We start from the raw sequence: 26,090 nt of genomic DNA, 5'->3' as shown, positions 1-26,090 counted from the left end.
GCTTGCGGCTCAAGAGTTGGACATTTGAAGTCAACAGATCGACATTAGAAGCGATCAAGCGATCACTAGGTCAGGAACCGAAAATCCATCAAGAGACCAACAAGTCGGCTCCCTTTTCTATTAGACCATCGACTCCAGGCTTCGACGCGCACTAGGCCGCAAACTCGATGCGGCTCCAGGTACCTTCGCGTATCTCTTGTCCCAATATCCGCGTTCCACCCTGGCCAAAGTTTAATAGGTTATAGGGTCTGGTCAAGGGATCGACGGCCGCGTTTCTGAGACAAGACACGGGCGTGGCACCCTTTTACCCGCCCTACCGGCACCCAAGCTCTTAGCTCCCGCCGCTTTGCAGTTTAGGGGGATGAGTTTTCGAACGGGGCTGAGAAGGGGGTAGGACCTCGTGTTTGACACCTGGGCTTTTTTGCGTGAACCCCTACTCGGTAGCATTCTGGAATACACGGGTGAGGCGGTTCCGTGTCTTGGCTCTGTCGATCTCTCTTGGTTGAGGCTTTGCGGAAATAGCGAATTTATCGTCCTAAGATATCCCGTTGAAGAGAAAGCTGAGCCGCAGGACCAAGAGCATGGTTCAAGCGAGAAGAAGGTAGCATCCCCCTTGGCCGAGCGAGCGTTGTTGGTAGCCCCTGTCCCGGGAACCTGTGCCGTTATGCACTGCTCGCCAGGGCACACCGCACCACGCCACCCGTCCGAACATGGTGTCCATGTTTTGTCAGGCCAGGCTATTCAGTGAGCCGGTTTGAGAGGCGTTCTTGAGAGCTTGGACGAGGGAGATCGAAAGGGGATCGGTGGGCGATTGGTTCCAGATAGCGGCGCTGTGGCCACGTGCTTACCCATGAAAAGTCTGCAGGTGCTAGTTTGTTGCACGGCAGATTACGATCGTGTGTTTGAGCATTTGGGGAGGCCCTTTCATTGAGTGAGGCCTGTGTGTGTTTGATGAAGAACACGAGTTTGAGATGGCTGCGATGAGCTGACAAGAGTGGATTGTCACAGTCAATACTTTCGTGCATACGTCAAAGTATGAAATTGATGAGATTAAGTTGATCTGCATCGTCCGTTGAACATCAACCAGCAAAAGAAAAACTACACAGCTTGGCATGTCAAATCACCAGGCGTGGGTGAGCTGCAAGTCACCAACTCTTCCCCATAACCCACAGTGATGTCTTTCTCTGTCTCTGTTACTTTTTTCTCTCTTTTCTTTTGCCGAACCCACATCTGCCAGATCCTGAGATTCTCTGGGGAAGACAAGGAACCAGCATGTTTTCCCACACACACCAAACTGGGGACGCATTGCTTTTTTTTTTTTTTTTTTTTCGCTCTTCAGATCACGCACTCCACGATTAGACGATGCGAGACCTGGCCTCTTCCCCTTAACTCGTCTTCGAGCATGGTCCGATGATAGCGTGATTCTTGACCGGGGGCCTCAATCTTGCTAGAGTGGATCTAACGTTAGCTCTCAGTCAGCCACAGCATGTCCGGACGAGCGGAGCCGACTCTTAGTGCCGATTCTTGGCGCAACGACGAGGATTTTCGACATGGATAACGATGTTTGCAGGGGGTCATCAAGAGAGGGGCGGTTTCATGCATTAAATTTCATCTAAACTCTATGTGGTCTATGCTATTAGGTGAACGCCGTACTTTGACACTATGCACGGCTTTGTGCTCGTTGCCGCTTCTAAATTCTAATCATGGAGGGGTAAAGGTATCTTTGGTGATGAAGACAATGTTGACCGTAGGTATACAAAGTGTTGCTGTGATGTAGTAGAAGAAACAACAGATTAGACCGCAAAGTGCTCCCGTTTCAGCTGTCGCGTCGAACTCGATTCGCTAGCAAAGTCCGGATCGTCATATTCCTGTGGCGCCGTCTGCTTGACCACCACGTGAGTAGTCTTGGAGACCTGGATACCAGGTGCCTCTCTGTTGGGCAGCTCGATATCTTCGCCAGCCTCGACATAGGTGGTGTTGCCGCCGGGGAAGATGGATCCCATCTTCTTGCCGGTGACGGTCTGGTGCTGAGAGCTCTTGGGGTTCGATCGACTTCGTGAGCCAGAGTAGTCGTAGCCGTTGGGGTTGCTGGCCTTGACGACCTTGGTGATGAGCTCGGCCATGTTCATCTCGATGTGGAGCTTGACGAGGTATGCGAGGGGATGGAACTGGAGGTAGACAATATCGTTGGGAAGAGACATCATGGCGATCAGAAGCACCTGTTTCACGTTAGTGGGCTGGAGTATGAAACAATGAGGGTCCAACACGTACATCCATGGTGATGGAGACACCAATCATCAACAAGTTAAATCGGTATAGTCGGTTATACTTGGTAAGACCGTTGGCGATGAGTCGAGATCGGACCAGATGGATAAAGTAAAAGTTGAGGGCCGCATCAATAAGCAAGAAAATGACCTTCTCAACTCGATCCCACACGTTGTTGACATCCCTCCACTTTTGGCTGATCTGTAATCGGGCAGGTATCCAGACGCAGAAGACGCTGATGTTGATGCACAGAAGAGTCAGGAAGACACCGAGCTTGAGCTTCCACGCATTTTGCCGGACTACCATTAGAATCGAGATTCGGTTGATGATGATCTGTAGCAGGGTTTGAATCTGAACGGCCCAGAGGAAGACTGTCGCAACATGTTAGAGGAAATGCGACAACCGTGAACCAGTGTGAAGCCATACCGATAACGAAGAAGACGGCAAAGCTAGGCTTGATGTACTCGCGGAGATATGACCAGGTGATGGCGGACATGATAGTGCTACTACACCATTCCGTCCACAAGAGGATGAGATAAATGTTTGTCCTCATACCACGCTTCCATGACTTGACCGTCTGCCTCGCACCCTTTGCGCCCGTGAAGATGCACACACCCAGAGAGAATCCCCAGGCGATACTCGCAATGTTCATATCATTGACACTGGGCTTGTAGAATTTGTAGTGCTCGGGCATCAAAAAGCCTCCCATCTTGCCGGCCGTTGTTGTCGAGGGACTCTCGACGCTTGATGAAAAGAGGTAAAAGGAATGTCGGGTTCAAAGAAACAAAGAAGCAACAGAGACAATTGCTTTTGGAAGCGTCAGACTGCATATTTGAGCAAAGCTATACATGCCATGCATCGACGCTAGTGAAAGGCCAGGAGGGTGTGTGGGCGTGGGTGTGCGCTCGTTCCACTCGAGGGGACTTGACGCTTCCGCATCCCATGGGACAGGATCAGAGCTTCCAGACCCGCAATGTAACGGGGACCCTTGAAGATCTTTCTGGGATGAGCATTGCATTGTCGGGCTTCAACTGCCCCGAGGTCCCTGAACCCCATCTCGGTAGGTATCAGCAAGCACCGGGTGCCCCGCGAATGCTGAAGGATCACAGGAGCCCCGGTTTCTGTTGCGGGAGTTGCACTCACTCATGTAACATGTTGGGGTATGGGGTTTCCCTACCGAAATGTCGAGACTGTCACCGCAAATCTGTCATTCATCTGTCGCCACATCTGGTGTCCATCTGGCACCCATCTGTCATCCATTTGGCATCCTCTGATCTTCCATCGACAGTCAAGTCATTCTCAAGATTGCTCTCCATATTGGCAGCATTGCGCACGCCTTGCTTTTGCGGCTCCGCCAGCCTAGCACGTCTCCTTCTGCACCCAAGCACCGGGACAGACCTTTGATACGACACCCAGACAACGCCAGCTAAACTAGACTGTCATCAAGGGGAGCGTGCGCAACATCGATCACGAAAAAAAAACGTGGCCTCGACAGGACCATGCAGGGGGAGTCCAACCAACCGGATCAGGCCGGGCAGAAGGCATCGAACAAGAGGCATCGTAATGTGTCAAGGCCGCCTCATCTTAGTCGACGCCTCCCAGCTGCAGAACCGCTAGTCTCTCCCGCTAACGCGAGAAGCCGAGTGGCCCTAGGCGGCCGCAAATCGGTGTCGACAAGGCTCCAATTGAGTTCCGCAACGACGCCATGCAGTTCGGCTCCGCGGTGGAGACGTCCGCAAGCACAACACGAGTCAGACTCGTCAATCCCATACACAACCAACATCTCTCACAGAGGTGCCTGCCTGCAGTCTCACCGTCAAAGACCCCTATAAAGACGGAAAACAGGGACAAGAGCCCCGGGATTGAGGTAGATCTCAATAATGCAGGGCAGGTTGGTCGTCCTGACGATAACCCTGTTTCTCCGATTCTCTCCAGGACTTTTTGCTCCCAAATCTTCATGATCTCAGCCTGGCTCAATCTGTGGGCTGAGCAGTTCTAGGCCTAATAACAATATGCGGCCGCTTTGACTCGTGCGATAAGATTTCCACTGCAAGCACTAGGACACGGACAACAGCTGATGTCTGCTTTTTTGCAATTTATCCTCAAACCAGACGAGACACGTGCCGCACAGTGGCTTCGATAAGCTGTAATAAATCGGGCCTGTTATTTGTGGATTTTGTCTGGGGATCTTCATCTGATCTTTTTTTCAAGGTGAGACAACCATGCGACCTGTAGCAGATCCGGTATGATATCATTTGTGAGACATCGATGAAGATGTCTCGGCGCCAGTAGAATGGATTGGCAACCAAGTGCATGATCTGATAGACAACTACACAAATACCTACTTTGCCTCCCGAAGCAAATGCTGCAACCAACGTGATGGTGTAGCATCGCGCAAGTTGCCGGGTCAAAGGATGTGTCATCAGCCCACCGTGGAATTAGATACCGCAGTTGAAACCGTGATGCTGATGCGCCCTGAAGAAAAGCCTGCATTAAGGACATAAACTTTCGGGTTTGGAAAAATGCAATTCCGAGCTTTGTAGTTCTGGTGATGTTACATGGCATGCATTACTACGGAAGCGGGTATCTGCGATGAGGCCTCCTAAGCACTTTGAGATAAGTTGTGATTGTAGATAAGATGGGAATTGATTGATAAGATCAAAAATTATGAATCTGCACTATTAGTAGACCTTGCACTGAGGTACTGGGTCGTAGCTGGCTAGATTTCAACACTGTCCCTAATCGTTGCAAAATCGTGAGTTGTGTGTTGTGGAGTTTCACTTGCTGGATGATTCACCACAACCTTAGGAAGCACGAGCTTGTATGGATATCTTCACGGATTAACATCTTTTCCTTAGAGAAAATTCACTCTTTTACTAGGCTTACTTTTTGTTCTGGACTGTGCATGCTGGTTGTGTTGTGTCAGTGATATCTGCCATTCGAGGCCATCCACCCTACACCTGAGCTCAACAATTCGGGAGCCATTCGCCCGAGTAAACACCAAAACATTTGTAGGTTGTGCATTAGCTCTTGTAGTATCGGATTAAATAATCTAGATGTCAACAATAATTCATTAACAGCCTTCACGGCTTTTGTCTATCGGGAAGTGACTGTTCTCCCCTGGCTAGCTGCGTGGTTGGTTGCGTGTATATCGGCTTTGACGACCAGGCACATCCATCAATGATACTAGTTGGAAGGGAGTCTCATTGTACACCTTAGCCCAATCGATTCTTCCCCTTCTTACTGGAATCTTCTCAACATTCCAGGAAGTCCAACCGATCCTGCCCTCTTCACTTTGGACGAGCAATACACCAAGACAGCGCTGCTGGGTGCATCTATTCAAGACCCATTCTGCCAAGCTCTTGGCTTAGCAGTTGCCACGGAAAGCTTGTTTCAGTGCCGAAACTCAATTGTTTGATGATCATCTGCACTAACGTTAGCTTGGTGGCTCGGTCCCTAGCCGAGATGGTACAGTACACATTCCCGGCAGAGAGCCGGCCAGATTTCGGCCAAGCTCCCGACGGATGATCAAATTGCCGATTCTTCCCCTCATCAAATTTTCTCTTGGATGGCAACATGCCGATATTCTCAATCCGATAAAAAGAATCTGGCCAGGGTATTAGGCCTCCCCGTCGGAAATGGACCCTATGGCGGCAGCCCGCCGACGTCGTAAACGCCGTGTTGCCGATGAGAATCGGAAGAGAGCCGCTCGAGCGTGAGTATAACTCTTCAAGTGGCAAACGTCACTGACATGTCGCGTATAGCTGCGATAGATGCAAGGCAAGGAAGAGTAAATGCATTGAGGCCAGTGGAGGGATTTGCCAAAGATGCCAAACCAATAATTTGACCTGCCGGTTTGAGAAGTACGTTCTGAGATCTTGCATCTCTACACGCGCCCCTGTTGTACTGTGCCTGTTGCACTCACACAAACAGAGAGAGGCCGCCCTCAAGAGAGAGTGAGAGTCCACTCCCTCTTCAGAACCCGGTGACCGGCCCGCCGAGTCAGTCTACAACCACACCTCAACAGGACATATCTATCGATAGTCGTAAGCAACTTAACCTTGACACTTGCAACACCCGCCAACTCATGGTTGTAGACCAGACTGAAAGGGTTCTGTGGCCACATGTCTTATCCAGGCTTCGCGAGGCCTTCTCGCTCGACGCCATGTCCGGCCCCGAAGAGCAAGACATGGCTGCCATGCAAGCGGTATGTCGGTAGTACTGCAACAAGCTCAAGAGTCTCTGCTAATGGATCTTGTTAAGCACATCACTCGCCCGAAAACTCTCTCGCTGCTTGAACAGTCTCGCTTAAAGGCCACAGTCGATTCATTACCCCCAAAGTCAGTGGCCGACTTTTTACTCTCAGTATGCATCAAACACGGTGTCGATATATTCTTCTACTTTGATCAAGCCCAAGTCATCGACGAGCTAGACCAGTTTTACTCCAACCCAACGTCTCCTTTAAGGGTTGACCCCAGCTTCATCTGTCTTGTGCTGGCAATATTCGCTCTTGGTAGTCACTGGACTCCTCTCGAAAGACCAAGTAACTCGCCACAAACTCTCCAAACTGAAGAGTGCGACCCGGGGCGTGTCTTCTTCCAGCAAGCCAAACTTCTAGTTCCCGACATTATAGAGAGGTCATGCTTGAGGTCCATCCAAGCCTGCTTCCTTCTTGGAGTTTATTTGATGCCCTTGAGTGCAGTCGGATCTTCATACATCTATATGGGCCTGGCTCTAAGGAAGGCGTTGGCGTTTGATCTACATCAAAGCTCGGATGATCAAACGCTGGATGAGCGAGAGCGGGAGGTTCGCCGTCGACTTTGGTGGTCTATTTACTCTCTCGAAAGGTACGTATAAAGAACTAAGTTTTGAAAACAAGGCGAGGTAATCTCATGACTTAGATGCACAACCATCAAGCTCAACCGGCCGCGGTCCGTTGATGCGGATATCACCAAGACTCCGTTACCAGCCCCTCTGCCATCACTTGATAAGGCTCAGAAGTTTGACAACATCCAACTCCAAATTGCCTATGTACGTTTGATAATAATATTGGATCGTGCTGCAGACTTAGAGTATGTTTGTTTCTAGAGATTTAGCACTCTGCTGACTGCTTTCCAGGTCCCGGTCAACCGAAGCTACGAAACCCCCGGAGTCAGCAAATGTGGAAGCCAAGCTAAGAGAGTGGAAGAAGTCCCTACCCGAAGACTTTGATCTAGAAAATATTAATCCTCGGGACTCGAGATACCGGGCCGTCTTTCACCTTTATTTGAACTACTACTATGCCTGGATCGCCATTGGCAAGGTCTCGCTCATTACAGCCGTGAGAACTACACTTCAACATCATCTGGGACAGGAATCTCAGCCATTTAGAATTGACGGGGCGACTGAAGGATTATCTAAGTCCTGCACAAAAGCAGCGAGAAAGCTCCTTCAACTTTTCGAGGACTTGAGCCGCATCCGGAATACGGCTCGATTCTCCTTCACAGATTTTCAAGGGTGCAGTATTGCAACGATCGTTACTCTCATTGCGGGAATTCTTGAAAGGGACTCTACATACGAGAGTAGAGTGAACTTTGGCTTAAGCTGTCTGCGAGACATGGCAGCCGGGAACTTGACTGCTAAAGTGGGTGTGAGATTCGTGGAAACACTGCAGTCCATCTCAAACGAGGCGGCTCGTAAGCTTCGGCAATCTGGAACTTTTTCAGACGAACTTCAAGAAGAGTCAGAGTCACTGCAGCCTTCAGCATATGATGACTGGGCAGCATGGCTTGCAAGTCAGCAACAACAACAACAGACGAGCCATTTCGACGGTGCGGCTGAAAGGGACACAACGATGGGACTTTCGATTCCAAGCGGGGAGCCATCTGCTCCGGACGCGACCTTGTGCAGCCCGCGAAATATGGATGAGGATGCTGGGTGGAATGGACAAGTGCTCGAGCCACTCTCAACTGCGAGATTGTTCATGCAACAGCCCACAGCAGTGTCCGAACCAATGGCCGTGCCAGAGAACGATTTCACTTCGGCTGTTTATAGCGATGACCAGAGCTTTTTGATCGGCCTTACAGGGCTTGATGTACTGGACTTTGCAGGTTATTCAACTCAGCTGGACTGATGGGAGTGGACAAGCATTCACGGTTGATCAGTCAAAGAAATGTATTTCCAGCTCTCAGCTTTGGAGGCGCTGAATACTTCATTTTCTACAGGTCAGAGGCCGTGAGAGCACTATGCCGGAAGATAGCAACAGTAGACGTCAGTGAGAAAAAAAGTGGCCATCCATTCCTCCTTCTCCCAGTTAGCCTTCTCCCAGTTAGCAGCGAGTTTCAGCGAGGTGGGCTAAGAGTATACCGCTTAATGAATCACATAGCTGTCTACAATGATCAGTATGGCATTGGACTGGTCTTCAGGCTCGGTATGTGGCAAATGGACAATGAAGGGGCTCATTTAATATTGACTATTGTGCCAAGAGTCATTGGAGATAATGGTCTGATTGCGCTGATAACCATATTCTCTTACTGGTTGCCTTGATCTACCCTTTTGGGGTGGTGTGAGCTTAAACTACTCGGATAAGACTATTCAACTCCTCTACAGCCCAAAGAACTTCATGTCATCAGCACCTCGGACAGGGACAGAATGGCCGACACTTTGTGCAAAGATGCCAACTAGCTTGGGCCCGAACGTGTCGGTTTTGTAACCAGCTTGGGGAACATTGTTGCTTGACGACTGGGGGCTCACGGAATTATAGCCAAACACACCGGCCCATTGGTCAATGGTTTCCTGATAGTTGGGTGAAAGGAGGATACTATCAGCACCGCCATGATAGATCTGCATCTTGGGCCGAGCTCCATTATAGCCAGGATAGGCGTCCTTGACCATCTTGGCCCAGTCGGCTGGTGATTTGTTGACTTTGCCCTGAGCGCAGTCCGAGTTCCAGCCGTTGACCGAGTTGGTGAAGAAGCATCCGGCTGGCACACCAGAGTAGACGATGCCAGCTGCAAACAGGTCTGGATAAGTGGCGGCCATGACGTTCTATGCCGCTGTCAATATTTCGTCCCTCACATTGGTGTCTCAACTCACAGTCATCATAGCACCAGATGAAGAACCCGTGACGAAAACCTTGGCAGGGTTGGCCTTGTAAGTCTGCAAGGCGTAGCGAACCATGTTGGCGATGCTGTTGCTGTTGGCGCCGCCATCGTGAGTCATGGTAGCTTTCGAGCTAACATCCCAGCAAGTTCCGCTGTAGGGACTCTCGGGATAGATGACGATGAAGCCCTTCTGATCAGAAAGCTGGGCATACGGCGTACTCTGGTAGTACGACTGGGCTGTGCCCTGGCAGTGGTGGATAGCGACCACGATGGCTGGGTTAGACGGCAGGTTCTTCGGGACATGGACAAACATCTTGGCTCCCGACGGGTTGGATCCGAAGTTAGTTATTTGCTGGAGTTGGGCGGTGACAGTGCCCAAAAGGGCGACGAGGGGCATGAAAACTTTCATGGCGATAGGTGTGTCAGTGCTGAGGAGGGAAGAAATTGATGGGAGCGCTATGTCCGGGGGTGACTGGAAACCAAGACTTTGACCAAGATGCCTTATTTATACTCTCTGGCGGTTATTTACGAGGCATTCAATGGCCCTTGAAACATCTGCTAGGGCAATATCCGCCCACTTGGTCGTTGGTTGCAATTTACCCGAAACAAGCTCTATCGTCGCAAATTCCCCGCCTATTAAAATTTAGCCTGTATCGTGAAACGGAAGGTTTCTTCCGAACCTCGAATATAGTAACCTGAGCTGTTCCCAGAGGGGTTCTTGGACCACATGACCCTATATCGACAGATAAATTATACCCTTCCCCACCATGGAATGCTGCTTCGTTTCCGCCTGTTTTGACACTATAATCAATCCCGCATTGACTTAGAGACCGTCCTGGGGACTTTTGGAAGTATGGCAACTGTTACAACCCGCGCAGCCGAGGTGATGAAGTACATACGTGTCCCAATCATCCTGCTCCGCACTCGCACCCCCGCTTCAAGAAGATGCGGGCCCTGCCGTTATACAATAGTACACTCCCTAATATAGCTATCCTCATAAAACTTCTTGCTTAGGCCTCGAACGCCTCCAATGGTCATGCTGCCAACACGCAAGTCATCAGGACTGAGGATGGCCTCCCGGGAGAAAATCTAGTTTTCCTCGTCTCGACAGTTCAACACGAGAAAAACGCCCATCAGATTGTCTCCAGACTAGTGTCCCAGCTCAAAAAGAAAGGCTCCAGGTGGAATCTCTTCCCAATGCGCCCCATCCTGCTTGATAGACTCGGAGTGGATAGATGCCCCATTGCTGCCAAAGAAGATCAACTTACCCCGCTCAAACAAGCTTCTTTTTCCAGTTGTTCCCTGCCACCAACTCATGATCCGACCGCGGAGGATCAGTTTGCTCTCCAACAAGACTCCAAAGGGATTGTCGTTTTTATACCTGCAACTGACTTGGATGATCTCCGCAGTGGGTGTTATCAAGTCAGCCCTTTTATAACGAACCTTCTTAGCCCTAGAAGCCCAAGACCAACTGGGTATGGTTGTCTTGTCGCCTGGCTTCTCTCCTTTGTCCCAGTTGCCCAGGGGCACCCACCAGCACAAGTCAACCAACAATGTCTTGGACCATAATCCCGCGAGATATTGCTCTCCAGGTCTGGCATAGCTTAACTGCTCCGCAACCGCGCCGACAGCAACAAGCCTATCCATCTCCGAGGTCAAATCCCGGAAGCAGTACTCTTCAACCACTTGCCGCCATACCTTTTGTGGGTCTTGCTCCAGCCAGCGGAGGCCGTGTTCCGGCCAGGATGGGAGAGGAGGGTAGATGTCGCTGCTCTGGCTCATATTCTCGAATGCTGCAAGTTCAAGCTGCTCGGAAGATAGATATCTAACGGCACTGTAGCTGATGCTGCACTCACACGCTACTCCCTCGTGGCAGCTAAAGATTAACTCACTTCGACCAAAAAATATGCATCTCGAGGGAACCAGCCGCTCCTGGAAACACCAGGCACGAGTAAAGAGTGGTGGTTCACTTTCAACCCATGAGTAGTGTAACTGGACAACGTCATGTTCACAACTCACGTGAAGTGACCATGCGTCTTGACCCAAGCGTAGTGTGGCGATCTGCTGGGATTCCCGTTCGGCGCAGTTGTCAAGAAGGGCCGAGTCACAGTCCTTGCTCCTGAGAGCCCCGAGCATCACAAACGCGTTTTTGTATACGCCGTACATGCGGCCTGCTTCATGCTCCCACTCGTCCGGGTCGTTTTGAATGATGCAGAGAGTCCACACATAAAAAAGATTAAGGCCCAAGTCTCGCGTGAAAATGACGGCGTCTTGAAGGGTTCGGGGGGGGGAAGACAGTGCGATCTGGTTCAGATGACTTTCCAGCGAAGAATGTGTGGTTTTGATGTGCTCCTGCAACTTTCCATCTCCCCAGACATCGCTTAGTGCTGCGTATCGAGTGCCATTCGGGAGATCAAGGCCTTGAATCAACTTGACTTTGTCTTCGGGGCCAAGAGGTCTGACGTCGACGAGCCGCGTAGGGAGAAAGGGCTGATTTTGTGACAAAGAACACTTCTTGTGAGTATCTAAGAACGCTTCGAGTTTTTCGCGCGCCCATGACATCGAGGATGCCGAGGATATTGAACCGTCTAGTATCCTCTTGGCCAATAGCCCAGAGGGAGACACCTCCCGGTGCTGGCCAGCGGCAATAAACACGTAAAACCCAGTTGTACTCACACCTCGATCATGTACTATTGATATGACTCTCTGTCCGGGGATATTCTGATTTAGTGTCGTCATGAAACCTGAGCCCCAGATGATGATCCTTGCGTCAGAAACGTACGCAGATGTATCCACACGTCGATCTATCATCATTTCGAGTTTGCTGTGGCAGGAGACAAACAGAAGCTTGCAAGACACACATTGAGATGGCCGCAACTCGTTTAAACCTAGGTGTGCAAAGTTGTTGAAATGGAACAGCGTCTCTAGGGTCCCATCCCAGGCACAGGCACAGCAAGGATCCCGAACGGTCTGTGTGATAGAGACGTCTGCATCGGATAGAGAGGACGGGAGGAACCATTCACTAGGAATCGAAATCTCTGGAAGGGACGAATCTGTTGAGGATGAAATCTCAGGCAGCAAATGCAGGTTAGGCTGTAAATCCATCTTCGTCGACTACCGTTAATCTTGATCCTACCGGGTGGTTCTAGGGCTAGAAGGCAGCGGTTTCGTTTTAGCAGGACAACAAGTGCCAAGAATAGAAGCATAGTGAGGGGAATTTGAACAAACAGATTTGTTGCGTATCAAGAGGTTGAACGGGTCAACACAAGCCCGATCTCGATGCATATCGCATCATTCGTCCTTCAATGGCTGTCCAACAAACATAATACAATCACTATAACTATTTGTCATCGATGTATGAATCTGAGTTGGACGAAAGACAAGTGTGGCGTGCAGAACTTGAGTGACAATGAAAGAGGCCCAAGTGAAGACTGCAACTCACAGTGGCCAAATAGAATCAGGCCAGAACCGACGTTTCACAACCCTCCCTCACCAAGCAGCACTGAAAATGGCATTTCAAAGACTGTTGTCGATAAATCATCAATTGACCGCGCATGCATCATTCAGGAGGCGTCCGTCACGGGAAATTATTGAAGCCGGCGCCAAGCTGACAGGTGCCACTATCGTGAATGAACAGGGGTAAACAAAAGAAAAACGTGCATTGTGGGTTAGTCGACCTCGTCTAGACTCGAGCCGATGCCAATAGCTCCAAGACTATTGATTTTAAAGATGGGACTACACGAAGCGCTTTTAAACCGTTCAAAAGCCACCCGAAGCCACCCAAATTCTTTGCACCTCTTTGTCTCTGCTGTTCAACGTCGTTTGAGTTTATGTGCGTTTGTTTGTCTCGTCTTTCGTTAACTGCGTGACTTCACAATGCGTCCTAGCATTGCGGTTTCTTTGGCCTTTGGCCTCCTCGGCGCTGACTTGGCGGCTGCTAGTGTGTGCATGCCTCGGTTGTGTGAGTTTGATTGTCGCAAACAAACAATAGAGCATCCAACTGATCTTGACAGCATCTTCGACGGTGACTGACGCTTCCCTGGCCACCTCTTCCGAGACATCTTTGTCGGCGTCGTCCACAGTGACCGAATCCTCGAGCGCATCCACGAGCATCTCTGTAGAATCTTCGGAAACTGCCCAGTCGACGAGCGAGACCTCGTCTTTGGCAACCTTGTCGACCTCTGTGACAACCTCGGCCGAATCTGCTAGCACTAGCTCCTCTGAGGCCGTGCCAGAGAGCGCCACGACATTGGTGACCAGGACCAGTACAGCCGAATCCGTCAGCACCAGCTCCTCCGAGGTTGCGTCTGAAAGCTCAACCTTATCCGAGTCAACTACAGCCGAGTCTACTACTGCGTCTACCACAATCGAGCTTTCCACGGCTCAGACAACTACGACCGAGCCTGCCACAACCGACTCCTCAACCACCGAGTCGTCCACTATAGTCGAGTCCTCTACTGCAGCCGACTCTTCCACAGCCCTGACATCCACGACTGAGCCTGCCACGACTGACTCCTCAACTACAGAGTCGTCCAAGGTTTCATCCACTTCATCCGCTCCCTTTGTCAACCCCACCTTCTACTTCCAAGTGAATGGGGGGAATCTCGACGAGGAACTTGTTAAAAACACCCCCAACAGGTTCTATTATGAGTCGAGGCTCCAGCCCATCGACACCAGATTCGTGCCCACTCCCGCCTATGTCGAAGAGGGCACTGGCCGCCTGAGGACTCTCTTCAACGACTACTACCTGTGTATAAGAGGAGTATTCGGCACGCAGGCCGGAGCCCTCCCGCCTGCCGAGGTCCAGCTGTGCAACAACCAGGCCGTCGCCCAGGCTGATGCCAACAGATACCAGTACCTGACCTGCCGTTTGACAGGCAGCAATGGAATCTCTTGCAGCGCTCAAGGCGTCAGTTGTTATACATGGCCTGGTGAGCGAAGCGATTACTATCGATGCGACGTGGCGCCGGATGCCTCTTTTACCCAATTCTCCGTCGTCCCTATAAGCGGGGCGCGAGGCTATATTTTGTATCTTGGGCCTGAGGGTTCGTTTTCTGGGTATGAGACAGTCGAGTTCAAGAGGAAAGTTGTTGAGCAATCGTAACAGGAGAGGCCATTCGCAAGGTACCATGATGGAATGAGCATACCCTTGAATGCCCGCGTGTTTGATAGACAACTCAATTTCACTTCATGGATTGCCACCTTTTAACCACCTTCTTTCTGCGCGCCTTACATTTTAATACAAACCAGCTTTACAACGAGCCTACCAAATGCTCCCTTCTAGCTCACCTTGACTTCTCCAGAAGGTCATGCAGGCCTCGACCGCAGCAATGGCTACTAAACGGTCAATGGGTCTTCCCTGCCCAGGTTTCTCACTATAGGCAGGAAGAATAAATGGGCCAGCTCCTGTTAGCTATATTTAGAACACTAATGTAGACTCTACGATTGAGTTAGAGCTATCTAAATACCTGGAATTCGCCTCCTTAAAAGTTTCATTCGCGGACACAAGTCTGCACTCGGTCACAGTCCTGATCAACTCCAGTGCACCATTCCTCTATTGGATTTTGAAGTTTCTCATAATGACAAGTCTTTTCCCTCTAGAGTCGTGATGTCCGCGGCTTGATGACTTTTCCCTGCCCATGAGTCTCCAACGCGCGAACCTGGTATACCTGACCATCAAATACTGCCCTGCCACCGACCCTCCACTTCTCTTCTTCAGGTAGAGAAATGACGCCCATGCTTGAAAGTGACGGAAGCTTCAGGTCACCTGATAGATATGCTCTCTCCCACTGTAGCCGGCCTTGGACGTTTGTCAACTCCTCCTTTAGAACACTGAACACGCCCTCCTTATTCTGACGCATAGCAAGGTAGATGCCACCATACTGCCCAAGGAAGACATCATCGCCATCTACCTTTCCTTGGAGGATCCAGCCACGGTTCATTCCATGGTTGGGCTGTAGCTCTCGCCAGACTTCTTCGTAAGGCGTGACTTGATTGCGCTTCTCAGCGCAGGGCATAGATCCGGTCTCGAGGTCGTCGCCATTCGGGAGTGGCTGGAACTTTCCTTCATCTGGGTCAAAGGAGAGTCTGGAGTCGATGATATGGTTCCATCTGCAGTGGACTGACCATTGTTAGAGAGGCCTGCTAATTAAGACGACTTGCGACTTACGAGGATCCCGTGATAGGATCTCCCTAGTTCCAGCAAATGCCCAGTCGATGGACTGATCTGCTTTAGTGATGCGCAGATCCATGAAATAATCTCCGACACTAAGCACCACGGTATCGGTGGGCTCGGAGGGGGCATCGTTGACCCATCGAATGGAGATTCTGGTAGAGAGTCGGAGAGTCATGTTTGCGAGTTTTTGCTGTTTGCCATAGTCTTGACTGCATGTCAACGGCCATTCCTGGGCTTATATCCGTGATCGTTGTGCCGCATCTCTTGTAACTTCTTAAAAAGGACTAGACTCAACAACGATGATCTCGCATTAGCGTCAAAGGTTCCGCGTCTGACAAATACAACACTCTCTAGCGAGAAACGGCCGAGGAGCTGTAGTCCAAGCATGGCCGGCGGCCAATTGATCATGTTTCGGAGATTGAATCCAAAGTAAATAAGCACGGTAAATTGTTGATAGATTTTAAATAGGGCAATTAGGGAATCAATTTTGCGACCCAGTATCTACCTCTCATACACGCAAAGCGATTCAATGAATCGGATTGCCGGTATCCATACTTTCCAACACCGCCCCTTCTCAAACTGAGCAACCCCAGAATCGGACAGGCAGAGATCAGAAGGATAAAGTTAAACGTGAAGGGTGAATATTGCGATTTTATCAATGTTAAGTATCTTGCAGGCTAATTTCCCGCCATCTAGAAACACCTACTACTTGTCACAAACGTAGCCCCGTGATGGATCCATGATAACCGTATTCCTACTGTTAACCAAGCAAATGTCCTACCACATCTTGTCCCAAAGGCGACGAGGAAGGCTTTTGGGTTCTTCAATGCCCTTATTGTCCCAATGTGCCAACTCTCTGTCCACAGCTTCCTTACCGCTCCAAAGATCAGCCTCCCTCGCCTTGACCATCTTTGTCCTCTTGAAGACCTTGTAGGATACGTAAACGACCAGCATGTACCCGATTCCAAAGTACCTGGTGATGAAACCTGATGTAGAGAAGGGGCTAAAGACATCGAAACCAAGGAAAATGAGGACAACGCAACCAAAAGCGGCCCCGATGTAGGCGCCGTACGGCATGAAGGGAGCTTTCCAGGCCAGAGTGTCACGGTTAATACCTTGAGCCTTCAGGGCCCGGTACCAGCCGATATAGGTAATGAGCATGGCCGTGTAAGAAAGGACAAAGGCACAGGTAGACAGGCCGACGAACCAGCCAAAGACGGTCGCGCCGTCGTTGGTTGCAACAAGGAAAGTGATGCATGAGATCAAGCTGACGGCGCCCACGCAGTAGATCGGGTTGCCTGCCTTGGTGCACCTGAGGAAGATCTTGGGGGCATGCCCGTCCATGGCCAGCGAGTACAAGGTTCGAGATGACGAGTACAGCATGGCATTACCGCAGCTCCAGCCGCTAATGACGATGAGTGCATTGATGAGACTGGCGAGACCCTTGATGCCTAGGTTCTCGATGCCGATGACCCACGGGCTTGCAGCAGAGCCCACGTTGCCACCACTCAAGGCGGACAGGAGCTTTGGATCCTGGCTGTTGCAGATGATGCCGACGCCCAACGTTCCTAAGACGTAGAAAAAGAAGATGCGGAACCAAGTAGCTTTGGCACAGCGGGGGACATTGCGACGAGGGTCCTTCATCTCGCCTGCGCTCAGGGCAATGAAGTCAGGTCCAGCGATGGAGAAAGCAGCCAGCACCATGACGCTCCAGAAGCCGAGGAAGCGGCCTGTGGTTCCTTCGGTCATGTACTCGTGCATGGCCCCGCCTTCTGACCAATTGTGGAAGCCGTATGCCCAGCCCATGGGGTTCCCGCCGCACATTGTGACGAGTGTGAGGAGAAGAAGGCCGAGAAGGAGGAGGATCTTTGTGCCGCCGAAAATGAACTCGGACTCGCCGTACCACCTGTAATTTGTCATGTCAGTAGGTGGAATGAGTGTTTGATGGGGGATCTGCCGTACTTCACTGCGAATAGGTTGAGAAAGACGCAAACTACCAGAGCCATGGCGACCCAAGCGGCATTGTTGATGTTGAGCTCCCAGTAACCCATGACGGTAACAACAGCAGAAAGTTCAGTGCAGAAAAGCATGGCACTACCATAAAAGTAAGTCCAGCCAAGTGCAAACCCAAAAGCAGGATCAACATAACGACTCGCAAACTCGTAAATGTTTCCGCGAATTGGCAAGTGAGCTACCATCTCGGCGACTCCAAGTGAGCAAGGGAGGATAAAGATGGTAGGGTAGATGAGGAATCCGAGGAGGAGAGACAGCGGGCCAGCGGTCCTCAGAGCGCTGCCGATGCCGACAAACAAGCCTGTTCCGATGGAGCTGGCAATGACCATGATCTGGAGATGGCGGTTTGACAGGCCCCGCTTGGTGGAGCCGTACTTGGTGTAGATGTCACTGCGGTCGGCCGTGTCCACGATGCCCTCAGCTGCCGAGGTCTCTCTGCAGAGCTGGAGTGGGTCACCCGAAGGTTTCGCCTCCAGAGAATTACCCATGGCTGTAGGCAGGATGAAGAATATAAGCAAGAAGCGGGTCGAGTGTCTTGGAAGTGACCAAAGATGAGGAAAACTATGACTGTTTCCTGAAGCCTGAGGAAGATCTACCATTGACGAGGTAACATTCTCCTACTTATAGGCTGAACTTCTACGCCTTATCTAAACTTTCGGCTTGTCTTGCCGCACTTCAAGTACATTGTATCTATCACCCATGAAGCTGTTCCCGAATCCCCGGGATAAGTGCTGCAGACCTTATCGTTTCCCCGGATTTTGTGGTCTTGGCAACTGGCCGCCGGCCACGGAAGATGCCCGCGCAATTCCTCGTCATTGATGAATCTAACGCCAATCAAGGGCGATGTAAATGATTGCCGGGTATATGGATTTGGAAAGAACAGCAGATGGGGCTTTTCTCCGCAGTCTTCATGTCATGTTGTATCAGTGGAGGAGGTCTAGATGATGAACTAGTTAGCGGTTAGCCCAACGCCATGACCCTCATCTCTTAGAGATTCCAATCTGGGCTTAGGCCGGTTCTTCGGCCGCGCGATGCCAGGTTTGGAAAGTCGGAGCGGCTTGTCTGATTGGACACTGAACTCGCCTCTCACTGAAAGCAATCATGAGACGGTGATTGGATGGACCTCAACAAGCGAATCTCTCCGAGTTTCCTATCAGGGACGGCATCAAGAGGAGGTACGATGGCAAAGACTCAAGCATAAAGGAAGTCATGAGAACCTCATCCGACCACACCTCAAGGCATCAGCACCGAGGTATCCTTCCAAAATGGCGGTGTTGTCACTTCCTCTCCTTGCAGGAGCAACGCTGCTTCTATTCGTCGTTGCCCTTGTCCGACGCCTGTTCTCACCTTTGGCTCGTCTCCCAGGACCGAAGCTAGGTCTATTGACTCCATGGCAACTCAGATACCACGAACTTCAAGGCAAGCGGACACAATACATTCACCGGATGCACCAAGAGTATGGTAATGTCGTCCGCGTTGCTCCCAACGAGGTTGTCTTCTCCTCGCTCGAGGCGATGAAGGAGATCTACCTTTCCAAGGGAAGTGGCTACGACAAGCCCTCGTTCTATGACCTATTCTCCCAGTTTGGTCTCAGGTAATACGTCAGCTCAGAAAATCCGACCTCATCTCTAATACACACCCAGGACAATGTTTTCAACTCGCGAGAAAGGTCCAGTAGGTAAATTAATTGGCCTAGAAATGTCCCTCTTCTAATAAATCCCAGCACAGCAAGAGAAGGCGCATCATCGCAGATCGCTACGCCAATTCCAACGTCATCCGAGACTCTGCTCTTCATGGCATTCAGGAGAGGTCGCAGAATTTTATCAAGAGATGCTCTGAAGCCCCGAGGCAGGAACTTGATGTCTATGTACGCGAGTCTTGAATCTTTTGGCGAACCCAACACTGACTCCATCCAGCTGTTCCTCCATTGCTATGCCTTCGACTGCGTCACGCATCATTTGTTTCACCCACACGGCAGTGATTCGATCCTCAAGCAGTCCGATGAGGAGACTCTGTGTGAGGCCGTTTTTGACAATAGTCTTGCCAGTGAGTAGCTTTGACAGCGCCAATACTGTGCCTGAAACTGACATGGTTCTAGGACGTCTCTTTATTCACTACAACCCCACGATAGGTAGCCTTATGGGGAAGCTCGGCGTCTTTGGCAAGTCCCGCGACATCCCCCGGACTAGACAACTCATCCTCGATGGAGCCACCGGTGGCCCTGTTGCTGATTTCACCCTCGTCAGCCGCATGCGCGAGGACAAGTTCGGTATGGGGCCGATGGACATTGCATCTGAATGCATGGACCACACCCTGGCCGGTATCGAGACAACTGGAGATGCCCTCTGCTTCTTGATGTGGCAGATCTCACAACCTGGCTACGAAATCATTCAAGAACGTCTTCGCGACGAGTTCCGAGCCAACGAGGGTGTGTCGTTCGAACAGCTCCCATACCTTGAGGCAGTCGTAAAGGAAGGTTTGCGAGTATTCCCCTCTATCCCCATGAGCTTACCTCGATGTGTTCCTCCCGGAGGCGCATCTGTCGATGGTCACTGGCTCCCTGGCGGAACGCTTGTAAGCTGCCAGCCATACTCGATGCACCGGATGGACGAGACCGCGTTCCCGGAGCCGGACAGCTTCAAGCCTGAGCGATGGCTGGAGGAGAAGGGCTTGGCAGAGAGGAACCGATTGTTCTTTACTTTTTCCAACGGTGGGCGGGCTTGCATTGGTCGACAGTAAGTTTTCCAGCCTGTTGATCTTCGTACTAGCGCTGACTCTATTGTAGTTTGGCTGTAGCCGAGATGAAGACCCTGCTGCGGGATATCTACTCGAGTTTCAAGACTACTCCGGCGGAGGGCATGGTAGCCGACATGAGCATGGATGATCAGATTTTTACGTCGCGGCCGAAGGATCAAAGGTGTATTCTCAAGTTTACGCGGTGGGAAGAAGAACTCGTATGAAACGGGGGGTAGTGAAAAAATCAAGGCGGCAAGAACAGGCAGTTCCATAAAATGCTAGTAGTTTAAGACCGTAAGGCTTAAAAGAAAATAGCCATAGAGTGATGCATTTTAAAAGACTCCAGTGCCGCGCAACGTGTCACCCATTCCTCTCAAACGATATCACACAAGCTAGTCCTTGTCGATCCAAACGTTTCAGCAAGTCGTAGCCCGAGAATTAACATTTACTCCCCAGAGGCTGCGTTGGCCTGGGCCTACGGCATTACAATTCGCATATTTAGCATCCTATATTGCTCCCCAGTACTCCGTACCAGAAGGTTAATCTCCCCTATCAAGTTATTAAAATCTCCCAGTACCAAAAGGTTGATCTCCCACCCTGGACCGGCCCGGGCTTGGCTTGTCAATTGCCGCACGCTATTGGCCCAGTTCAACTCCGCCCCATGTCTTCCCCGCGAGTCAAGATAAGGCACCCGATTAGCAACTCAACCTCGTTCAACAGCATGAGCACCCAAGGTCGAATGCCTCCAAGAATCACGCGGTCGCGCGGTGGCTGCGAGCGCTGTCGAAGGCGACGTCAGAAATGCGACCAGAAGAAGCCATCCTGTGAGAGATGCGTCCAGGCTGGGATCGGAGGCTCATGCCGCTATGAGCTCAAGTTGAGCTGGGGTGGAAGGTCGTTTCGGAAGTCGCCTTTTGGCAAGTATCTCGATAACGTGGAGAGGGATAATGCTGTTGATGGTCATGGCTTTGTCTACTGTGTGCCTCAATCTCGCCCTGCTCAACAGCCCCATTCTTTCGAACCTCCAGCATCATCACCGCTATCAGTTGCTTGTGCCTACGACGAGCCAATTCAGCCCGAGTCCCTGCCAAATCTGGAAACCGCTCAGACTATAGACGACGACACCGAACTTATCATCCCCCACAGCGACCCTCTAGAAATCGACCCTGAGCTTGAGACAGTAGAGGACAACCTCACCCTTGCGCTCCCACCCCCAAGTCAAATATCTGTCCTACCCCCAATGGCCCATTACCTATTCCAGTTCTACCTGGCCGAAACCATGCGCCTTACGGTCCCCAGCAGCTACGCCAGGACCCAGATCTGCCACTTCCTCGTCCCAATGTCGATGCAGCAACCCAGCTTGCTATACGCGATCATGGCCTTTGCTGCGGTTCATCTGGAGGCTTCAGGGAGGCTTCCCAGAAACCCAGGACGACTGATTGATACGCTGCAGTCTACGAGTATCCGGCATCTGCGACAGCTGTTGACCGACGAGGACCCTATAGCACAAGCTGCTGCGCTTGCCACGGCGAGGACGCTTTGTCAGGCCCAGATTTACGGTGGAACAGCGTCCTGGCGTGTTCATTTGAACGGCGCAAGGGCGATTCTTGAATCATCTCATTTCAGGACTCGGCTCATCGGTAGCTGTTCGTGCTCATCAATCAACGCGGACTTTCTCTCAAGTTGGTTCAACAACGCAGAAGCACTCGCTGCGCTGAGTCCATCTGGTCTTCTTCACGGCCAGCTCCAGGTCGGCTGCCATTCAAGCAGAGATCTTCGTTTCGACATGTTTGGGGGTGTCATGTCTGATCTTCCCGATCTGTTCAGGGAGGTCGGTGCCTTGGTCAAAGAGAGCCGCCGACAGCAGCACAACCGTATATCCGAGAGCACCATCCTGTCAGAAACCGACATCGCTCAGGAAGCGGATGCCTTGACACGAGAGATTTACTACAGGCTAGAACGTGATTCGGTCGAGAACCTGGCGCTTCAACCGGATATGCTCATGGGCCTGTCGGCAAATGATATACACGACTACGCCTTGAGCAACGCCGGATTTCTCTACACTGCACTTCTGCATATTCACTGCGGAGTGCGGGCGCTTTCACCATACGCAGATGAGGCCCAATTTTGCGTCGACCAGATAATACAATGTGCCCAAGATATGACTTGCTCTTCTGGTCTGTCGCCCAGAGTCTTGCTCGTCGCTCCTCTCTTCACGGCCGGGATCTGCGCTACGGGCCCTGCACAGGATAGCATACGGTCTGCATTGACAGACATAGGGCGGTGGATGAGAACTCCGCACTTGGCAAAGACTCAAGAGTTATTAGAGGAAATTTGGCTGCAACCGCCTGCAGAACCCCAGAGTTCCCGCGTTTGGTCATGGTTTGGTGAGTTGTCTGGTCTCGTATCTTGAGTGTATAAAGCTGACTAGTCGCAGATAAGATCAATTTTGACTTCCTTCCTTACTAGGGGTGACGCAAGGTGCTCGGCTTTATTTCTGTAGATTAGATACAAAAGGGATCGTCCCATGGATCAACAAGGACTTTTCTTATTGAACAGCTCTGAATATCAGTACAAAACATTCTAACCTCAAACATCTGTCGCCTTATTATGCCCAGGAACGGAATCAATCTGCTCAATACCTTCCGGGTCGACGTTCTTGTTCATCGGCGTGATGCCTTTGCGAATCGCAACACTCTCCTCAAACGTGCCGTAGATATCCTTGTCATCCTGGAGCCCAGCACCTTTGGGTTTCGATATAAAGCAGAACGCAGTGTACAAGACAGCTGACTCGAAAAAACCAAAGAGGTAATTGCCGAGATAGTAGTTGAACAAGCCGCGTGAGATAATTACCGATGGGTTCACGTTGGCAATCATGCCTGGCATGGCTGGGACGAAGCAGACCACCCAGGCGACGATTCCACGCCAGTTGAAACCGTATGTGTACCAGTAAGAGCCCTCTTTCGAGCCGGTGTATAGATGGCTGATTTGGATCTTCTGTCGACGGACGATGAAGTAGTCGGCCATCATTATTCCGGTTAGAGGGCTGAGGAACACGGAGAAGGACGCGGCCACGGCGACAAAAACACTGGCAGTGTTGTAAAACTCCCACGGCTGGACTGCCCACGATAACAGCGCCGCAATCAGAGTACCCCTTCGGATTGAGATCCACTTGGGAAACAAGCCAGCAAGGTCCATGCCAGCGGCATATCCGTTTCCGAGGACGTTTTCTGCAATCTGACCAAGGACGAAGCCAAAGCTGCAGAAGAAAGCGCCAGCTCGAGCTTTGGCGCTATAGTCATCCAACATCCATTGTATAACAATGGCCAGCGGGTTCCAGAACGGCTCCTCGACGTTCCAGATGTCCATCGATGCTGAAGCTGTCAGGATGGCGAAGATGGGCACGAGCATGCCCGCGCCGAGGAGAGAGAAGACGAGGCCTGGGATTTGAACGCCCTGCTTTCGTGCAAAACGAGTGAAATCGCTTTGGTTGATGATGCCTGCTGCAATGTTGCCAACGCTGGCGATGATACCGTACACCCAGGCCCAACCCTTGGAGAGAGTTCCCGGTTGACGAACGCCGGCTATGAATAGAGGTCCAGCACCTCCCGCGGTGGTGGTTGCCCAGATGGTGATACCGAGCATGACGAAGAGGACGATGACGTTTGCGGCAATGGCGTACCATTTTGATTTCTCGGGGCGGATAAGCTGTGGTATTTCAGTAAGCGTCGAGAATGAGTCCATCATCGAGTCACCTACCAAGAACGGGATCGAAATAATGTGAAACAAGAGGAAGCCTATAAAATCTCTCGTAATCATGTTGGCGCTTGCTGGGAATGTGTTCTCCATGTGCAAGAAACTGTAACTCCAGCTACTAATCATAGCCGAGACACAGAGACCGCCGAGCCATGCTTGAGAACCGTACCAGACAATGGATAGCATGATACGCATTGCCTGGCCTATGTAAGCGCCGTGCATACCAAATACTATTCTGCAAGAGATTTAGCATTTCATCTCGTCGGATGGGGACGTCGTACCTTTGCGCGACAGAGAAGCCAATGTGCCACTCTGCACCCATCCACCCGTTACCAATGACGAGAAGAACCATGAGGACTCGAGCCAGAATCATAAGGCCGATGGTTTGTGGGACGGTGAGACCAAGCGACAACAGAGATGCTGCGGCAGTCCAAGCAGAGATGCACAGGCTGTATGGTGTCAGTCGGCATTCTAACTACTAGAATTGTCCGGAGCTGCGTACCTTGCGATAGATCCCCAGCCAATGTAGGCCCAGTAACCCCAAGTCCGCCTGTTGGGGGGCAGGGGAGCGATATCCGGATTAATCCATCGGTCGGTCACGTAGCCGACCACTTGGTCGTTGTCGACCTTGAGTTTTTGAAGGAACCTCGATGGCATGGTGTTGAAGCTTTTACCAAGTCGTGGAACGATAGAAGCTTGCCGGTATCAATTGACGTCCCCGTCAAGAACAATGGCGAAACGATAGAAGGTTGGAAGAGCGGGATTAAGTTGATATGATATAGGAAAAGCCCGCGTGATCTTATCAATCCCCGGCCGTTGGACCGGAAGCGGTAGTTCGTACTCTAACGAATCCCCAACGGCTGGTACAGAAGCGGCACTTCGTACAGAGCATGCCACCAACAACCAGATCGACCAGCGGCACAGTTCTCAGCTGGCATGTCAAGGTCACATTGTCGAGCGGGGGTTGCAGGTGGGAAGACCATGGCATTGGATCGGCAGCCGAATATCGTCTCGGCTCCAGGCTTGGGTGTTGTGACCATGGGACAACCGTGGGGGGGCTTATCAATCTAATCTTCAATCACGGCCCTGGCCGAGGCAGATTCCTTCCACATGCTTCAGAGAGTAGGGATCATCCGACGAACCTAGTCGAGGCTGCATGTTTATCTCCAGTGCAACATGAGACCCTGCCCTGGTCTGATCATCGCTTAAACCCCGCCACCCTCCCCTCAACCTCTTCCTCCATTCTAGCGCCGTGTCCTGGATCTTGGTTACACTAATCCTTTCCCCTGAGTTGTCTAATTGTCCATGAGGCTAAGAGCTATAGTTTGGACTCCAAGCCGACATTACTCTGTTCGTAGTGCCGAAAAGTGCGTCAAGTATATATGGCAATACCACAGCACAAGCAGCAACCAGGTGTCGTTAGTTAGTAAAACTTTCCTTGCGCGCTCATACTGACCGATTGAGATCATGACAAAGGGTCCAGAAATTCCGAACAACTCAGCCCACGTTTTTTCACTGTTGCCAACACTAGGGGCATCTGTCGACTGCGACATATCCGTTTCGGGGGTACAATCTCCAAGCCCCGAGTCCATATCCCTCGCACTTCCATCAACCATAGCCATGAGTCTTGATTCATCATGAAATCCCAACATGTCCATCAACTCCCGCAGAGTGAAGCCGTCTGGAAATTCCATCATCGCCCTTGTATACGGACCAAGGGGTTGCCAGGCCTCGTAGTGAGTTCGCTTCTCGCCCACATATTGAGAAACCACGCAACTGTCCTGATATGATCTTCCGGTGAGTCCCATCAGTTCCTTGCCTCTTCTTTTGACGTTAAACGTGATCCTTGTCTCGGCACCTCTGAGGAGGAACGCATTGATCCACTGGCAGGACCTGGACCGCCTGCAAAACAAATGGCAGAGCCCCAAGTCCTCATCCATAAAAGCCATCAAAATAACTAGCCATATCGTCCATCCTCCGCCCGGCGCATTTGGCGGGAGCCGAGTATCCAGTATTAATTCCAGGATGGTCAGGGTCTCTGAGTCTCCTGACTCAATCCAGCT

General features: G+C 51.1%; 8 protein-coding genes across 8 annotated transcripts; 3 read left to right on the top strand and 5 right to left on the bottom strand.

Annotated features, from left to right (window-relative positions):
* Positions 1-1,793: 1,793 nt before the first annotated feature.
* On the bottom strand, positions 1,794-2,974 carry LRP88_10818 (uncharacterized protein; the record flags this gene model as incomplete). Its single annotated transcript, XM_083247267.1, has 3 exons — positions 1,794-2,219; positions 2,272-2,636; positions 2,692-2,974. The coding sequence occupies 3 exons, from the start codon at positions 2,972-2,974 to the stop codon at positions 1,794-1,796; spliced, it is 1,074 nt and encodes a 357-aa protein (XP_083098380.1).
* A 5,873-nt stretch (positions 2,975-8,847) lies between these two features.
* LRP88_10817 (Alpha/Beta hydrolase protein) lies at positions 8,848-9,756 on the bottom strand (the record flags this gene model as incomplete). Its single annotated transcript, XM_083247266.1, has 2 exons — positions 8,848-9,291; positions 9,340-9,756. The coding sequence occupies 2 exons, from the start codon at positions 9,754-9,756 to the stop codon at positions 8,848-8,850; spliced, it is 861 nt and encodes a 286-aa protein (XP_083098379.1).
* Positions 9,757-13,223: 3,467 nt separating this feature from the next.
* On the top strand, positions 13,224-14,451 carry LRP88_10816 (uncharacterized protein; the record flags this gene model as incomplete). The annotated part of the gene is made up of 2 exons (XM_083247265.1): positions 13,224-13,308; positions 13,361-14,451. The coding sequence occupies 2 exons, from the start codon at positions 13,224-13,226 to the stop codon at positions 14,449-14,451; spliced, it is 1,176 nt and encodes a 391-aa protein (XP_083098378.1).
* A 493-nt stretch (positions 14,452-14,944) lies between these two features.
* LRP88_10815 (uncharacterized protein) lies at positions 14,945-15,697 on the bottom strand (the record flags this gene model as incomplete). The annotated part of the gene is made up of 2 exons (XM_083247264.1): positions 14,945-15,468; positions 15,517-15,697. 2 exons carry the CDS (start codon positions 15,695-15,697, stop codon positions 14,945-14,947), a joined length of 705 nt encoding a protein of 234 aa, XP_083098377.1.
* Positions 15,698-16,299: 602 nt separating this feature from the next.
* Positions 16,300-18,023, bottom strand: LRP88_10814 (uncharacterized protein; the record flags this gene model as incomplete). The annotated part of the gene is made up of 2 exons (XM_083247263.1): positions 16,300-17,428; positions 17,485-18,023. The coding sequence occupies 2 exons, from the start codon at positions 18,021-18,023 to the stop codon at positions 16,300-16,302; spliced, it is 1,668 nt and encodes a 555-aa protein (XP_083098376.1).
* A 777-nt stretch (positions 18,024-18,800) lies between these two features.
* LRP88_10813 (cytochrome P450) lies at positions 18,801-20,495 on the top strand (the record flags this gene model as incomplete). Its single annotated transcript, XM_083247262.1, has 6 exons — positions 18,801-19,129; positions 19,179-19,209; positions 19,259-19,402; positions 19,452-19,581; positions 19,634-20,270; positions 20,321-20,495. 6 exons carry the CDS (start codon positions 18,801-18,803, stop codon positions 20,493-20,495), a joined length of 1,446 nt encoding a protein of 481 aa, XP_083098375.1.
* Positions 20,496-20,992: 497 nt separating this feature from the next.
* LRP88_10812 (transcription factor domain-containing protein) lies at positions 20,993-22,740 on the top strand (the record flags this gene model as incomplete). The annotated part of the gene is made up of 2 exons (XM_083247261.1): positions 20,993-22,658; positions 22,709-22,740. 2 exons carry the CDS (start codon positions 20,993-20,995, stop codon positions 22,738-22,740), a joined length of 1,698 nt encoding a protein of 565 aa, XP_083098374.1.
* Positions 22,741-22,860: 120 nt separating this feature from the next.
* On the bottom strand, positions 22,861-24,684 carry LRP88_10811 (nucleobase cation symporter-1 family protein; the record flags this gene model as incomplete). Its single annotated transcript, XM_083247260.1, has 5 exons — positions 22,861-23,979; positions 24,031-24,130; positions 24,252-24,257; positions 24,309-24,476; positions 24,530-24,684. 5 exons carry the CDS (start codon positions 24,682-24,684, stop codon positions 22,861-22,863), a joined length of 1,548 nt encoding a protein of 515 aa, XP_083098373.1.
* Positions 24,685-26,090: the final 1,406 nt, after the last annotated feature.

The sequence above is a fragment of the Fusarium phalaenopsidis genome (genome assembly GCF_050370095.1).
Source record: "Fusarium phalaenopsidis strain FUZ10S chromosome Unknown contig_32304, whole genome shotgun sequence".
Taxonomy (NCBI): domain Eukaryota; kingdom Fungi; phylum Ascomycota; class Sordariomycetes; order Hypocreales; family Nectriaceae; genus Fusarium; species Fusarium phalaenopsidis.
The sequence above is the reverse complement of the archived record's forward strand: the minus strand, read 5'-3'. Positions and strand labels throughout refer to the sequence as shown.